The following is a 17,421-nucleotide window of genomic DNA, read 5'->3' as shown; positions in this document are numbered from 1 at the left end:
AATTCTTTCCACTGAAACCAACAATGGGCCATAACTCCTCCCACTGCCACCAACAATTTGGCAAAATTCTTCCCACTGACATCAACAATGGGGGCTATTCCTCCCACTACTACCAATGATGGGGTCCTAAATCTCCTTCTACTGACCACAGGTGCTATGTAATTTTTATATTCCCATTGACCACCAATAATGGACAGTGCACTATTTCTCCCACTGACCCAAAATTGAGGTACTATTTCTCCATCTGATATCAACAATGAGGCACTATTCCTCCTACTAATACCAATGATGATGCACTATTCCTCCTCCTACTGACCACATGCGCTATGTAGTGTTTTTATTCCCATTGACCACCAAGCCTGAGCAGGTCACTATTCCTCACACACCAATGACACCAATGACATGGCATAAATCCTCCCGCTGACACCAACAATCTGACATAATTTCTCCAGCTGACACCAACAATGAGACATAATTGTAGGGCAGCACAGTGGTGTAGTGGGTAGCACAGTAAAAAGGGTCGCTGGTTTGAATCCCAACCACGACACTACCTGCCTGAAGTTTTCATGTTTTCCCTGTGCCTGTATCCAAAGACATGCTGGTACGTTAATTGGCTTCTGTCTAAATTGGCCCTAGTATGTAAATGTGAGTTAGGGACCTTAGATTGTAATCTCCTTGAGGGTAGGGACCAATGTAAATGTACAATGTATATGTAACTGACAGCGCTATATAAGTACCTTAAATAATAATAATTCCTCCCGCTGACACCAACAACGGGGCATAATTCCTCCTGCTGACACCAACATTGGGGCATAATTCCTTGACTAACACCAAAAATTGAACAAAATTTCTCCCACTGCCACCAACAATGGGGCACTATTCCTTCCACTAATACAAGTGATGGGACCCTTTTCCTTATCGTATGGACTACAACTACAGGAACTAAGTAATTATTTTTTCCCCACTCACCACCAAGCCTGGGGGATGGTTTATTCCCACTGAGGCTGGGGCATTTTCTACTCCTCCTGGCTACAGTCCGGCACCCCTGAAATCTAAAAGTCAGTAAACTGGCCTTTTGTTTAAAAAGTCTGGAGACCCCTTGTGTAAGATATGGCAATTTTTGCATGTTCAATTTTTATTTTTTAATGTACATATGAATATTTGAAATGATTGTAGTAAGCATTCCTGAAATCCAAGTGATACATGTTACAAAATGTAAAACTATGATACCCTCCCCTACACACATACAGACACACACACACACACACACACACATTCAGATACACAGACACAGGGCCATCTTTAAAGCAGGGCAAAAGGGGCAGCTGTCCCAGGCCCACTCATTGCTGTGTGGCCCAAAGCAGCTGCCCCTTGAGCCCACACTGTCAGAAAATAGTTGATAAGTGGATTCAGGAGGGCCAAAGAAAATGTTTGCCCAGGGTCCAATCAATATTAAAGACAGCCCTGCACACATAATAAATCATAGAATGCCAACTTAGTCATTTTATTCCTTGCACAATAAACAATTACAGAAGCTGCAAGAAAAGTACATGAGGCCTAGGCTGACAGGAACGTAGGCCTCAGCCTTACCAAAGAAATCATCCCTCACTAGGAGCGCAGCCACATGGGGAGAGAAAAGGGGACAGCGGGAGGAAAGGTAGAAAAAAAAACAGCAGCAGTTAAGAAGTGATTGGAGATCAGCCAATATAGCAAATATTGCCATGCACTAAGACTCTTAAGTGACCTATGCCCTCTGGACCTTTAGGAAGAAAGTGTACACTGAACCTATGGCACCTCCTCCAAGGGTCACATTATAATAAGAATATAAATGATATATATTGCAGCTTACCAGTCTTACATGTGTTGGCCGTATAAGTTTTCTTTTCCTTTTTTTTTTCAGGCTAAGTATATTTACTGCAAGTTCAGGAAAAATGAAAACACCCCTGGCAGAAATCCAATCTCCTTGTAACTTTCTGTCTACTTGACTGATTTATTAAACAATGTTGTTAGCTCTGCCAGCTATCTCCTGAGAACTACAAAACAGCTCCCCTCTATGTTCTGGAGCTGAGGAGAGGGGGAGGTGTCCAAATCAGGAAGAGCGGTCTAGGGTGCCAACACTGCTCCTTCACAGACATAGTGCGGTGAGGGAGTGTTGTCACCCTAGGATAGGAAGTATGTTATTGGCAGGATCACCAGGTAAAAATAAAAGAAAAAAGTCTGAAAAACAGAAAAGAAATGCAACAACCACATCCAGGGACTGATAAGCTGCAATATATTACATTCTGATTTTGGGTTCAAATACTCTTTTAAATGGTTACTAAGGGAACCAAAAACAGTTTCTTTTTAGGCGCTTTACACAGACAGTTCATGCATGTTGTTAACATTAAATGGAAGTAGGTTCATTGATATAAACCTGAATAATTGTACAATATTCTCATTGAAGCGGAGTTGAATTTGTGAGGTTGTAAGGCTGTATATGTCCAGTTTATATAGATAGCAAGGGTAATGCCGCGTACACACGATCGGACTTTCCGGCAGAAAAAGTCCGGCGGTCTTCCCGACGGATTTCCAAATGAACGGACTTGCCCACACATGAATGGACTAAAGTCCGCTCGAAAGTCTGTTCGTTTTGAACATGATGATGTACGACGGGACTAGAAAAGGAAGTTCAATAGTCAGTAGCCAATAGCGGCCCTTGCGTTGTATTTGGTCTGTCGGACCAGCATACAGACGAACGGTTTTCCCGATAGAAATTGAGTCCGTCGAACAGATTAGAAACGTTCAATTTCTAGGTCCGTCAGAATTTTTAAAAGAAAAACTATCGGATTATCCCACACACGATCGGAATATCCGACGGAATGATTCCGTCGGATTTATTCTGCTGGAAAGTCTGGACGTGTGTATGGGCATTAGAGTTGTCATTGAAGCTGAAAATCTATAAAATTATGCTGTATATTGCTGAAGTATTAAATTAGTTACTAGATTCACTTATAATATGTGAACATTTTATGATTACTGTTTTTTTTAAAAACGCAGTGCTACTTCATCTTACCATCACTTCATGACACAGTTATTTTTATAATTTTATTATGTCATTAATATATATATATATATATATATATATATATATATATATATATATATATATACTATATTACCAAAAGCATTGGGACACCTGCCTTCACACGCACATCAACTTAATGAAAATCTGAAGATGAATTTCATCCAATGAACGATCTGCCGATTTTATTTTGATTGTTATTATGCTGCTTTTGACAGCCGATTACAAATTTTTGGCAGACAAAAACAGGATGTGCAGGCTTGAAATTTTTTGTCTGATGTGACCACAACGTCCAATTTTCTTTTCATTAGTACGGTTTTCTGACAAAAAGAAAAATCTGAAGAGCAAAACTAGGCATGCTCAGAAATAAAAGAACACATACAAAATTAAACACATTAAGTCACTTCTGACGTTGAATTCTGCCGTCAGAAAAATTTCTGATTGTGAGTACCCTCTTCACTTTCCATTTGAGACTGGCATCCAACAAAAAAACTGACAAAAATTTGACCAATAATCTGACGGTCTATAGGGTTCAATATTGAGTTGACCAACCCTTTGCAGCTATAAAAGCTTTACCTCTTCTAGGAAGACTGTCCACAAGGTTTAGGAGTGTGTCTATGGGAATGTTTGACCATTCTTCCAGAAGCGCATTTGTGAGGTCAGGCATGGATGTGGACAAGGCCTGGCTCTCAGTCTCCGCTTTAATTTATCCCAAAGGTGTTCTATCAGGTTGAGGGCAGGCCAGTCAAGTTCTTCCACCCCAAACTCGCTCATCCACACTATATTACTAAAAGTATTGGGCCACCCCTCCAAATTATTTGGTGGAGGGGGATTATGGTGTGGGGTTGTTTTAGGAGTTGGGTTTGACACCTTAGTTCCAGTGAAGGAAACTCTTAAGGCATCAGCATACCAAGACATTTTGGACAATTTCATGCTCCCAACTTTGTGGGAACAGTTGTGGGATGGCCCCATCCTGTTCTAACATGACTGCTCCCTAGTGCACAAAGCAAGGTCCATAAAGACATGCATGAGTGAGTTTGGAGTGGAGGAACTTGACTGGTCTGCAGAGAGTCCTGACCTCAACCTGACAGAACACCTTTGGGATGAGTTAGAGCAGAGACTGTGAGCCAGGCCTTTTTGTCCACATCAGTGCCTGACCTCACAAACGTGCTTCTGGAAGAATGGTCAAACATTCCCATAGACACACTCCTAAACCTTGTGGACAGCCTTCCCAAGCGTTGAAACTGTTATAGCTGCAAAGGGTGGGCCAACTCAATATTGAAACCTATGAACTAAGACTGGGATGCCATCAAAGTTCATGTGCGTGGAAAGGCAGGTGTCCCAATACTTTTGGTAATGTAGTATTTATATATATATATATATATATATATATATATATATATAATTTTTTTATTGTAATTATTATTATTCATCCCTTTTTAATGTATATTGTGACATGTCAGGAATTTATTTATGCAGATTCGTAAAGTTTCTGACTAGTTTAGTTTAAATACTTTAAATAATATGTCAAGTATTTTATGTTAAATCCTAGAAGACCTGACTACCAATTGAAGTGTACCTTACCACACAAAGTAAAAGAAAATCTATCAGGAAGGCAGGGCCCACCCTTTTATGCATTCTGTGCATTCCTTTTGGGCAGTAAGGCAGTCCATCGCGGTGTTGCGCCAACAGAAGTTTAGTATCAATAGAGCCCAAAAAAATGGTATACCTTTCTGGGTCTTAGGGGGCCAATTTAAAAAGCAGCCTTACATCTGCTATAGAAAAAAAATGCACATGTATTAAGCACAGCAGTGTGCATTATAAATGTGCTTTGTTGACTTCAGGAATCTGAAGCCAGAGGAGCGTAATAAAAATTAATGGGGAAAAAAAACAAAGTCGGAGGGCCTGGTCAAATGACCTGTGAGTCACAATTACAGAGCTCTCTTTGCTGTCTTTGGCAGAAATATCTACGTGGGGCATCTAATGCCGCGTACACACGACCAGACTTTTCGAGGGACTAAGTCTGACAGACTTTCGACGGAGTTCTGACAGAGTTCTGACGGACTTTCCGAATGAACGGACTTGGCCACACACAATCACACCAAAGTCCGACGGATTCGAACGTGATGACGTATGACTGGACTAGAATAAGGAAGTTCATAGCCAGTAGCCAATAGCTGCCCTAGCGTTGGTTTTAGTCCGTCAGACTAGCACACACACGAGCGGATTTTTCAGTAGGCAGAGTTCTGTCGGAAAAATTTGAAACATGTTCCATTTCTAAAGTCTGTCAGACTTTTGCAAATCAAAAGTCCGCTGCAGCCCACACACGTTCGAATAGTCTGCCGGAATCATTCCGTCAGACTTTTGATGTTGAAAAGTCTGGTCGTGTGTACGGGGCATCAGGCTCCACATTGTAGCCTGCATTTTATGAATGGCTGAGGTGAGCATAACCCTAAGGAGTATAGCGGATAACAATAACCACTCTCCATTACCAATGGTTCCTTAATCACAGCTAATTTAATGCAGATAATGCACCAAGTGAGTTTAATTACCATCAGGCACAGAACCTGTGTAATTAACATGAGTTCGTACTTAAGGCCGCGTTCACACCGGTACGACAAACGCTCCAACATTGGGAGCTCCTGGCACATGACGTGTGAAAATCAATGTTTCCCTATGGTGTATGGTCTTAACTGGTCTGACACAAGTCGGTCCGACTTTGAAAATGCTCCCTGTACTACTTTGGTCCGACTTTGATCCTACTTAGCCCATTGAATATCACTGAAGTCGGATCGCCGTCTTGACTGATCTGACTTTGGCATGCGACTTGTGCTCTGATGATCTTGAAAGGGAACTCCACGCCAAATAAAAAAAAAAATCACGACATGGGTTTCCCCTCCAAGAGCATACCAGGCCCTTCGGTCTGGTATGGATTTTAAGGGGAACCCCCACACCAAAATAACGACATGGGAGTCCCCCCAATTCCATACCAGACCCTTATCCGAGCACACAACCCGGCAGGTCAGGAAAGGGGGTGGGGATGAGCAAGCGCCCCCCTCAACCCGTACCAGGCCACATGCCCTCAACATGGGGGGTGGACCCCCCAAAACACCTTGTCCCCGTGTTGATGAGGACAAGGGCCTCTTCCCATCAACCCTGGCCATTGGTTGCCGGGGTCTGCGGGCAGGTAGCTTATAGGGATCTGGAAGCCCTATTTAAAAGGGGGCCCCCAGATCCCGGCCCCCCATGCTATTTGAATGAGTATGGGGTACATTGTACCCCTACCCATTCACCTTGAAAAAGGTGTCAAAAATAAAACACATTACACAGGTTTTTAAAGTAATTTATTAAGGCAGCTCTGTCGTCTCTAACAACTTCTTCTCCCCTCTCCGGCTCTTCTGTGTTCTCCGCTGACGTCTTCTGCCTCTGTCGGTTCTTCTCCCCTCTCCAGTTTCAGGGTTGTCGGGAAGAGACCCTTGTCCTCATCAACATGGGGACAAGGTGCTTTGGGATGGGGGGCCCCCCACCCCAAAGCACCCACCCCCCATGTTGAGGGCATGCGGCCTGGTACGGTTCGGGGGGGGGGGGCGCTCACTCGTCCCCACCCCCTTTCCTGACCTGCCGGGCTTTGTGCTCGGATAAGGGTCTGGTATGGATCTTGGAGGACCTCAATGCCGTTTTTTGCTGTGGTGGTTCTCCTCAAAATCCATACCAGACCGAAGGGCTTGGTATGCTCTTGGAGGGGGAACCCATGCATTTATTTTGTTTAAACTTTGGCATGGATTTCCCCCTAAAGATTCATACCAGACACAGTGTATTGTCGGGATCAAAGTCAGATCCCTGTTCATTAAAGTCAGACGCATGTCGGACTTCAAGTCACAGGGCAAAGTCAGATCCAAAGTGGTATGACTGTCGTGTCGTACCAGTGTGAGGGACAAGGCAGCAACCCTAGACGTGTTTGACAATAATACGGTGTGTAAATGTGACTAATAAAGAGTGGATAAAGCCTGATGGAACATTAAATGAGTTTTTTGCACCAAATATTTAGTATGCCCTGCAGGCTGATTATTTAAAGGCGACAGACCAGCCAGGAAAGGTAGCTTGCCATTCATTCAGGAGTAAGGCAGGATTCTGGGAAAAAGGGCAAGAAAATGAAAAGGAGGTCAGATGTCAGAGGCGGGATACACACCTGAGAACTCTCCTATGTAGACCGTCCAGCGATGTGACATGAGGGGGTATAGGGAGAGAAGGGAACAGAGGGAAAAATAGGGTCAGTCAATGCTTTTAACCAACAAAAGTCACACCAATACTAGCTAGGACATGCAAGTTTATGGTACTCCTACCTGATGAAATACAACTATTAGAGATAGAAAATGTAGGTTATCACTATGACCAGTGAACATTAAATCAGTAGGCTTGGGCTTCAGGTACCTCAAAGCAATCACAATTTCATTCATTTTACACTTTATACATTTATTTGTTTAGCTTTTTTTTTCAATGCATAATTGCCAAAAAAGTTCATGTGAAAAGGTAAGTGAGGAATGCTTAGCAATCCTAAAATGTACTTATCCTTTTTCGCCCCTTTCCCTTTCCTAAACTAGCCCACCATACCCAGATGCATACTAACCTTTAAACTTCTATAAGAATTATCTCTTGAGGCCACAGATGATCAGTAGAGAGCCCCAAAAACATTAAGGGGAAGCTACTGCGTAGAGGTGGCCAATGCACAGAAGATGTTTGGCTAAACAAACAATGGAGGTGGAAACTACTGGACTGAGTTAGGTATGCATCTGAGGGTGGGATAATTTAGTTTTAGAAAGGGACAAAAAGGATAAGTGTGCTTTGTTTTAAATATGGGAACTGCCATTCCTGGCATTTGTAAGCCCTTGTACACACGGTTGGACATTCCGACAACCAAATCCGTCGGATTTTGTCCGACGGATTTTGTCTGAAACTGTTGCATACACACAGTCGCACAAAGTTGTCAGAAAATCTGATCGTAGTTAACGTGATGACGTTATTTCGTTAGGACGGGACTACGTTCAGGCTAGTAGCCAATAGCTTTGGTCTAGGAATTTGATCTGAGCATGCGTGGCACTTTGTCCGATCGGAATTCTCTACACATGATCGGACAAAGACGATCGGATCATGTTGTCAGAAAATTTTATAGCCCAGCTGGAAAACTTGGTCCGTCGGATACTCCGACGGAAACAGTCCGATGGAGCCCACACATTGTTGGATTATCTGACAACATGGTCCGATTGAACATTGTCCATCAGAATGTCAGACCGTGTGTACAAGGGCTCAGAATGTGAATCTCTACAACAATCTCTGCTTTAAGTCCTCCCCCTCCCCCCGCAGTTCTGCCATATCTGGCATATAATTTTTTTGTGGGTGGGGGAGGGGTACCAACAGTGGCGTAACTAGAACCTTCAGGGCCCTGATGCAAGAAACCATGAAGGGCCCCCCTGAACCCCAGCCAGGGCCCTTCCCTCCGATTCCAGCGGTGGAACTCCAGGGCGTGGTCACAGGTATGACCTTTGTGAGCCCTGTAGTTCCACCACTGGTATATATTTTTTTTATTATTTTTTTTTTTAGGTGCCCCATTGGGGGACTGTCCCTAGGCAGGATGGGGTCCCCGTCCCCAGAAGAGATGAGGTCCTTTTCTCCAGGGCAGATGAAGTTACTGCCCCCAGGTGAGAAGGGGTCCCTGTCCCCAGGGAAGGTGAGGGTTCCTGTCCCCATGTGAGAAGGGGTCCCTGTCCCCAGGGGGAGATGGAGGGGGTATGTAATGGTGTGTGGGGGAATGGGGTCCTCTCACTTACCATGACCAAGCTGTAGGCCGCGCACTCATCCATGTTGTCCTGGGCTCCATCCAGTGTGCTGGAAGGGCGATCAGCATATCTCCCAGAAAGACCTTTCATCATCTGTGTATGACGGGGGAGGAGGGGGGCTGGCAGACAAGCCTGCAGTGTCCTCCGGGGGGCTCTCATAGGGCTGCACTGCATCTGTGTGCTTAAAGTTTGTTTACCCGGGAGAAGTATGCAGTGCAGTGTGGGCCGGACTCGGGGGGGGGGGGGGCGGGACTCTGGCTGGGGAGAACAGACATCGGACTGAGCGGCAATGCATGGAGCAGGAGAGGGGTACTCTGAGGAGCCAGCTGAGGACACAGGTCATGGGGGGAATGCACAACTAAAGAGCAGCCAGTGCGATAGTCGAGCATGGAGCTCTGCTAGTCACCCTCCACCTCCAGCCACCCGTGTGCATGGTGCACTGGTACCCCTAGCTGCCTATGCTTCTGCCGGCCATATGTAGAGGGGGCTGCATGGGCCCCCTGCATCACAGGGCCCGGTTGCGGTCGCGACTGCTGCACCCCCTATAGTTACGCCCCTGGGTACCAAGTTTTTACCTGTACCTGCTCCCACTTCTGCTTGGATCACCTAGGCGATTCAAGCAGATGTTCTCCCCCTTCCTTCCCTGCCTACAGCCTTCTGGGACACATCACAGGTCCAAGAAGACTACAGGACCATTTACAGAGTATGGCGTGGTCGCCCATGCACCAGGATCCCGAAAGCTACTGAAGAACTAGCCCAGGTGAGGATGGAGCTGTAACTAGGGTTGCCACTTCATCCCTTTTAAACCAAACACATATCCATTACACAGGCTCTGAGGCTAATTTAATTCAGGTAAGGCATCAAGTGAGATTAATTACAACTTTAATCAGCCACAGAACCTGTGTAAAATAATATGTGTTCGGTTTTAAAGAGATAAGGTGGTAATCCCAACTGTAACCCATGGACAGGTAAGTGTAATTTTAGTAAAAGTTGGCAGCTACAAGATTTGTAGCTCCTGAGTATAACATGCCAGTGTTATACTAGCCTGTTCCTGATCTGGCGACATATCACTGTTAAAGTTGCTCAACTGTTTATCAAAACCATCTATGAATGGAGGATGCACAGAGCTTGTGTGGGTTATGTCAGAAGAGTCTCTATTACCTGGATTGAGGACCGGTGAGTATAATACTGGTGATGGTGGTGGGAGTAGTTGGGTCAGGGACATAAGGCAGGAAAAGGTACAACAAAGGTGTAAAGATCCAGATTCTCACGACTGCCCATTCCTGAGTGGTTCTCTTTAAACATGACAGCTACAGTATTGTTTTTGGACATTACAGAACATTAAGTCTTCAATGTTGGTAATTAGGTATTTAACTTCTATTTAAATATATTCTGCTGTAATAAGTGCCTGAAATTGTGTACACATTTGTCCACTAGTATGTTACAAACTCCTTCTCATGATTCTCCCTATTATATGTAGTGAATATTAAAACTAACAGCACAAGTTTCAGCTGGTGAATTATGAAGGGTTTTCATGATTGCAAATAAAGAGATGAGAAGGCAAAGCAGGCAACCATTAAAGAGCAAATTAAATAAAAAGATCAATGATCCTCCATGCAGAATGTCAAATGAAAGGGTCTGTCTACTGGACAAGGCACTACTATTAAAAGACCAGAAGAAAAAAATACTAAGCACATACAGTACCCATAACATATTTCTAACCAGTTGTTTAAATGTAATAAAACCTACTCACCAAGTAGATCTGCTCCTTCATCAACATCACCGATAACTTCTGACCCTGCCGTGGATAACTCATGGTACAAAGAGTCAGTATTGATCCCAAAAGCTTTGTTTACAATGCCTTGAGTTGGACTGGACAATACATAATGAAGAGCATGTTAGAGGGTGAGGGACATGAATGGTCTGGTTAATGGTTGCAAATGAAATGATCATATCTCCAGATCTCACCTGCTTCCTGTACGTTCTAGTCTTGGATCCTGACACATGTCCAGTTCTGGGGTGGAATCGATAATATCTTGGACATCAGACCACTCATCACTGCTTCCCATGCCTGTGAGTGGAGAACCATAATATCATATGAGTCTAGAAATATACAAAAACTAGAAACTCTCCTACCAGTAGGAATGAGCCGAACACCTGATTTTCGTATCGTGTGTACGGGCTTTTAAGCCCCATACACACTATTAAATTTTCTGCAGATTTTTGTCTTCAGATTTACCAAAACCATATAATATGAGGTCAAACCTTAATGTCGCATACACACGATCGCACATTCCGACAACAAAATACATGTTTTTTTTCCGACGGATGTTGGCTCAAACTTGTCTTGTATACACGCGGTCACGCAAATGTTGTTGGAAATTCCGAACTTTAAGAACGTGCTGACGTACAAAACGTTCGACAAGCCGAGAAAAATGAAGTTCAATAGCCAGAGCGGCTCTTCTGCTTGATTCTAAACATGCGTGGAATTTTGTGCGTCGGAATTGTGTATGGAATTTACAACAACGGATTTTGTTGATGGAAAATTTGAGATCCAGATCTCAAATTTTGGTTGTCGGCAATTCCAACAGAAAATGTCCGATGGAGCCTACACACAGTTGGAATTTCTGACAAGCTCCCATCGAACATTTTCCCCATACACGCTATCACATTTTCTGTTGATTTTTGTCTTCAGATTTACCAAAATCATGTAGTGCAAGGGCCTGCCTGATTGCATACAAATTTAAACTCCTAAGGTTTGACCTCATATTATATAGTTTTGGTAAATCTGAAGACAAAAATCAGCAGAAAATCTGAAGGCGTGTATGGGGCTTAAGAGTTTCAACTTGTATGCAATCAGGCAGGCCCTTGAACTACATGGTTTTGGTAAATCTGAAGACAAAAACCTGCATAAAATCTAATAGTGTGTATGGGGCTTAAATCATTGATCTAGAACAAGTACACAACCATTAAAATCTGAAGAGTCTACCATACCATCCTACTTACTATTATCAGGTCAATAAAGCCAACAAGAAGATAACACTTAAAATATTAGTTGCTAACAGCTCCCATAATTCTGTCCTCATCAGTTTACTAAATCAATAACCCAATGCTTAGGAGTTAATAATGATTAGACTGCCACCCCTCTTATTGGGTGTTTTAGAAAAAGAGGTCAACAGGAGAAAAGGAAATTATGGGCTTAATATATTAGACTCATGAGCTTTATATATTAGTGAATGGCCACCTGGAAAAAGTGCCAGTGCAAACATTTTATGAAGTCATTTTGATTAATGTCTTATTATATCATATGTTTAAAGTTCTTCTGTATGTGAATAATAAGGACTCAACTCAACTCAACATTAAACAATCTATAGTCTAGTGCATTATCTTGTATAATAAATGATATATGTTAATCTTTTACCACGCAGTGATGATAATGACACTGGTGCTAATCATCTACTGAAATATACTCAGCAATTAATGTCAGTGGTGGAGGAAATCCCAATCATTTGACAGTAGTGTCAAAATCACTTAAACTGAAACTCAAGTCACAACTGCCTGTCTTCATGCCTGCCTATAAATATACTTCTGCTTTGTCACGAAAATGCAGGGCATTTTCAGCCGACGGAATCCAGATGCTTATTCTGGCAGGGTTAGTCAGGGTTAGTTAACCACTTGCTTACTGGGCACTTAAACCCCCCTCAGTCCCAGACCAATTTTCAGCTTTCAGCGCTGATGCACTTTGAATGACAATTGCGCGGGCATACAACACTGTACCCAAATGAAATTTTTATCATTTTTTTCCCACAAATAGAGCTTTCTTTTGGTGGTATTTAGTTACAGCTCGGAGTTTTATTTTTTGCTAAACAAACAAAAAAAGATGCAAAAAAAAAAAAAAAAAAAAAAATCATGTTTTAATAGTTTGTTATAAAATTTTGCAAACGGGTCATTTTTCTCCTTCATTGAAGTGCGCTGATTAGGCGGCACTGATAGGCTGCATTGGTGGGCACTGATGGGCTGCATTGGTGGGCACTGATGGGCTGCATTGGTGGGCACTGATAGGCTGCACTGGTGGGCACTGATAGGCATAGTTAAGGCGGCACTAATAGGCACAGATAAGGCGGCACCGATGGGCACAGATAAGGCGGCACTGATGGGCAAAGATGGGCACAGATAAGATGGCACGGATGGGTGGCACGGATAAGTGGCACGGATGGGTGGCACGGATGGGCACTGATAGGTACCACAGATAGATGGGACTGATGGGCACTGATAGGTGGCACTGATAGGTGGCTCTGATAGGTGGCACTGCTGGGCACTGATGGGCGGCACTGCTGGGCACTGATGGGCGGCACTGCTGGGCACTGATGGGCGGCACTGGGGTGCAGCACCTTTGAGGCAGATTTTGGGTGGCACTGTGGGTGGCACTGCTGGGTGGCACTGTGGGTGGCACTGTGGGCACTGCTGGGTGGCACTGTGGGCACTGCTGGGTGGCACTGTGGGCACTATGGGCACTGCTGGGTGGCACTGACAGGGGGGCACTTACTTTATTTCAGGATGGCACTGCGGGTGGCAGGTGGGCACTGGCAGGGGGCAGGTGTCCGTTTAAATTGCTGGCCGTGATCGGGACTGATGTCCCGAACACGGCCGCCGGCGATCGGCTTTTTTTTTTTCTCCTCGCGCTGTCAGCGCGAGGAGGAATACTAGCCGATTACCGGCTCCGTTTTATCACATGATCAGCTGTCATTGGCTGACAGCTGATCACGTGATAAGGGGTCGGGATCGACCCCTTACACGGATCGGTGATCAGGCGAGTCTCACGGACTCGCCGATCACAGAGCGCGCCGCGCGCGCCCCTCAGGGGGCGCGCAGGCCGCTCGTAACCGGGACTACGTCAATAGACGTAGTCCCGAAAATGTGGGTCCGCGCTATTGCCGTCATTTTGCAATAGCGCGGTACCCAAGTGGTTAAAATGTATTTTCAATTCTTGATACTGCCTTTGTCACTCAACCAAACAAGCATACAACCAGAGAAGCCAAAACTCCTGATATGCATACTTGATATGGTTTTGTATATCGGGAAATGCTTGAGCGGAGCCATTAAATCAGCACGAGAGCCAGATATTTAGTATTTTCAAGAGAAGCCAGGAACATTAGCTTGCACATTTGCCTCTGCATGGGTTTCCTTTAAACAGATATAGCATGGCCACATATAGCATCTACACATTAAATTAAAAACATACAACTATTTCTTGCAATTTAACAAGAATAATTTTACACAAGCTCATTCACTGTAACCTTTACAGAGTTAATTAAAGTGTAAACCCAAGAATGAAATGCCAAAATCCCATTGTGTGGCATATCAATTGAATGGGTTGCCAACTAAAGATCAATGATTCCTTTTGGCAGCGATTGTTTGGAAAATTAATCAAGTATCAAATTAATAAAGGAATTCAGATGATTAGATTCATTATCACTTACACGTTAAATAAACCAATAGGATACAATTCGGCATTTCCAAATTGTGCTGAACATTAATTCAAGTACAAAAAGTATCCTATGCTGCAATAAAAAAAAAAAAGAGCTTTTAACTAGGGATGCACCGTTACCATTTTTTTTACAACGAGTACAAGTATCGATACTTTTTTTTTAGTACTCGCCGATACCAATTACCGATACCTACCGCAACTGTTTTGTTTTAACTTCAGCTGTCAGCAATGGTACAAAGCATTGAAAAGTTATTTAGTGCTTTTTCAATGTGAAATGTGTAAGTATATGTTAATATATATGTGTAAAAATATTCACTAACAAAGCAAACAAAAAAAAGTTTTAATTGTTTATCGTTTATAAAATAGACATGAACAAAAGAAAAAAAAACAGGAAATAATAATTAAATGGAGCAGAATAGAGAGTTAATTAAGGCTGATTAGAGTCAATTAAGGGTTATTAGGGGTTAAACAGAGGAACATTTGTTCATTCCTTTGATCTGCAGATGAAGAAACAGAAATATACAAAAAGAAACAATGTTTCTTTTTATTTTAGTGTTTCAGGGCTGAGCAATGTTGGTAATAAACATTGTCGGCTGCTTTTTTTTTTTTTTTTTTTACGGCTCCAATTACCGGACTTCCTTAACACTGGGGAGACTCACTGACAGCTCAAAGAACCGAGCCTGAAAGTATTGGTTTCAGGTATCCGTGCATTTTCACGAGTACCGATACTTGTGCAAATACTAGTAGTATCGGTGCAACCCTACTTTTAACCTAGGCAGCATAGACAACATGGTCTCCAGCTATCAATCATTAGGTGTATGTTTTTTTTTTTAAATCAGATCCATCTGATTTACTTTCAATGATATAAGAGGATCAGCAAACAAAAATGAATCAGGGGGCTGAAAAATTATTTCACTTCATCCAGGAAAAACCACAATTTGAAATTACCTATGCTGACATTTCTCATCTCCTGGGTCACCTGCACCTCCATATTATGGCTGTGTCGTTTCTCTCGAGACCTCTTGCTTTTTCCAGCCATGCCGTAGTCCTGAAGGGGCTGGAGACTCTCATGTAGCGGGGTCACGGCTGCCGATGGGACGGATGAAGTTGGGGTATTGGATTTTGTACCCGTGGTGCTTGGTGTTGCTGCCACTGAGGACTGGCCAGATTCTGACATCTCATCCTGTTAAATGGATAAAGAAGTAATACAAATAATGTGCTGGATGACTGTCACACACATTTGGTTTGTTTGAGCCCCATTTGTGTCTTCTTCAGAGAGAATGTTACAATGAACTAGGAATTCTTAAATGGTGGTAATGGGAAAAGTGGGGACAATTTGTACTCACGGCCACCAAACTGCTTTCAGGGGGAAAACATCAATCTTCCTTTGAGAGTACACCAAAATGTCAGTGCTAAAAAGCCCTGGACCTACAGTATAGCTATCCCAAACACTTACCTTTAACCTAATACTTAACCGTTAACATTTAATGCTGATAACACTGCCTGGGGTTTCAATGCTGCAGAGGTAGATTTGTCAGCTCAAACAGGAAGTTAGGAGCTTACTGGATTTTTTACAGGATCATCTGGTATTTTTCTATACTTGCAGTGTTTTAGGGCTCATTTATACTTGCTTCAGTTTGAACAAGGCTTCAACAAGGCTTGGGACGGGCTTTGTTAAAGCTCTCTGAACTCTAGTCAAAGCTCCTGTCACTAAATAAAATGGATAGCTTACAGTCCTGTTTAAACCTGCTTTTACTTTGTTTCGACTTTGCTTCAAAAACTATACCCCATGTAGCTTCAGTGGTGCTTCAAAGTGTCTTCAAAGCCTCCATAGAAGTCTATGGCAAAGCTCGCTTGAAGCCCCACTGAAGCCTCATCGGAGCCCTACGAAGCCTCACCGAAGCTCCACTGAAGCTCCATCGAAGCTCCACCGAAGCCCCATCGAAGCTCCACTAAAGGCCCATTGAAGCCTCATCGGTGCCAGCAGCAGGAAAGAAGAGATCTTCAGGTCACTGTGAAGTAACACACTGGGCATAATATTATAGGGCCGCTTTCACACTGATGCACTGCAGTTTACATGCATGTGAAACAGTGTTGGCCATCTTACTTTAAAAAAGTAATTAGTTAAGTTACAACTTACTTCTCCCAAAAAGTAATTGCGTTAGTAACTCAGTTACTACATGGGAAAAGTAATTAGTTACTCAGCAAAGTAACTGACTTTTTTTTATATTCTATAGAATATTAAAGGTCGAACAGAGCAGAGAAGTCGAAAGAAGACCCCCGAAGTCGGAAGAAGACCCCCAGGGCTGATTAATAAATTACTTTAAAAACCTGTGTTGTTTTTTTATTAACACTTTTTCCCCAGGTGAATGGGTAGGGGTACAATGTACCCCATACTCATTCACATAGGGTAAGGGGCCGGAATCTGGGAGCCCCCTTATTAAAGGGGCTCCCAGATTCCGATAAGCCCCCACCCGCAGACCCCGACAACCAACGGCCAGGGTTGTCATCAACATGGGGACAAGGTGCTTTGGGGTGGGGGGCCGCAGGGCCCCTCCTTTCCTCAAAGTACCCCCCCACGTTGAGGGCACGCGGCCTGGTATGGCTCAGGAGGGGGGGGGGGGCGCTTGCTCGTCCCCACCCCCTTTCCTAACCAGCTGGGCTGCGTGCTCGGATAAGGGTCTGCTATGGATTTTTGGGGGACCCCCACGGCGTTTTTTTGGCGTAGGGGTTCCCCTTCAAATCCATACCAGGCAATGGGCTCGCGAGGTATCAATCTCGTTGATGGAGGCGGCGACATTCACTTCCCTCGTTAGTCCCATCTACCTGGTCCTGGGCGGTAGAAGCAATTGCGGTAACGCCGCCCAAGTAATGGGAACGGCGTTACCATGAGGGGAAGAGTAATCAGTTAGATTACTAGTTACCCTCTAAAGTAACTGTGTTAAGTAACTTCATTTATTTTATTTTAACTTTTTACTTACATCACTGATGTGAAGAAAGCCTAAGAGTGCACTGCTGCTGAATGCAAGTAAGGGCTC

The 17,421-nt window shown here is 43.6% G+C and overlaps 1 protein-coding gene across 12 annotated transcripts in view; it reads right to left on the bottom strand.

The window, feature by feature from the left end:
* MAPK8IP3 (mitogen-activated protein kinase 8 interacting protein 3) overlaps positions 1 to 17,421 on the bottom strand; it is a 178,214-nt gene that overhangs the window by 98,058 nt on the left and 62,735 nt on the right. For 9 of the 12 annotated variants that reach the window (XM_077449191.1, XM_077449183.1, XM_077449187.1 and 6 more), the window contains 4 exons: positions 15,332 to 15,566; positions 10,864 to 10,966; positions 10,649 to 10,767; positions 1,591 to 1,608 (listed from right to left, as the gene is read on the bottom strand). In XM_077449191.1, the coding sequence (XP_077305317.1) occupies positions 1,591 to 1,608; positions 10,649 to 10,767; positions 10,864 to 10,966; positions 15,332 to 15,566 (475 nt within the window). Of the gene's footprint in view, positions 1 to 1,590; positions 1,609 to 7,250; positions 7,263 to 10,648; positions 10,768 to 10,863; positions 10,967 to 15,331; positions 15,567 to 17,421 lie in introns of all 12 variants that reach the window. The other 3 variants (XM_077449184.1, XM_077449194.1, XM_077449188.1) reach the window with 2 other exon arrangements.

This window comes from Lithobates pipiens, unplaced genomic scaffold (assembly GCF_037356315.1).
Source record: "Lithobates pipiens isolate NorthernLeopardFrog02 unplaced genomic scaffold, aLitPip1_a1.2 Scaffold_22, whole genome shotgun sequence".
Taxonomy (NCBI): domain Eukaryota; kingdom Metazoa; phylum Chordata; class Amphibia; order Anura; family Ranidae; genus Lithobates; species Lithobates pipiens.
Note: the sequence above shows the minus strand (reverse complement) of the source record. Positions and strands in the feature narration are given on the sequence as shown.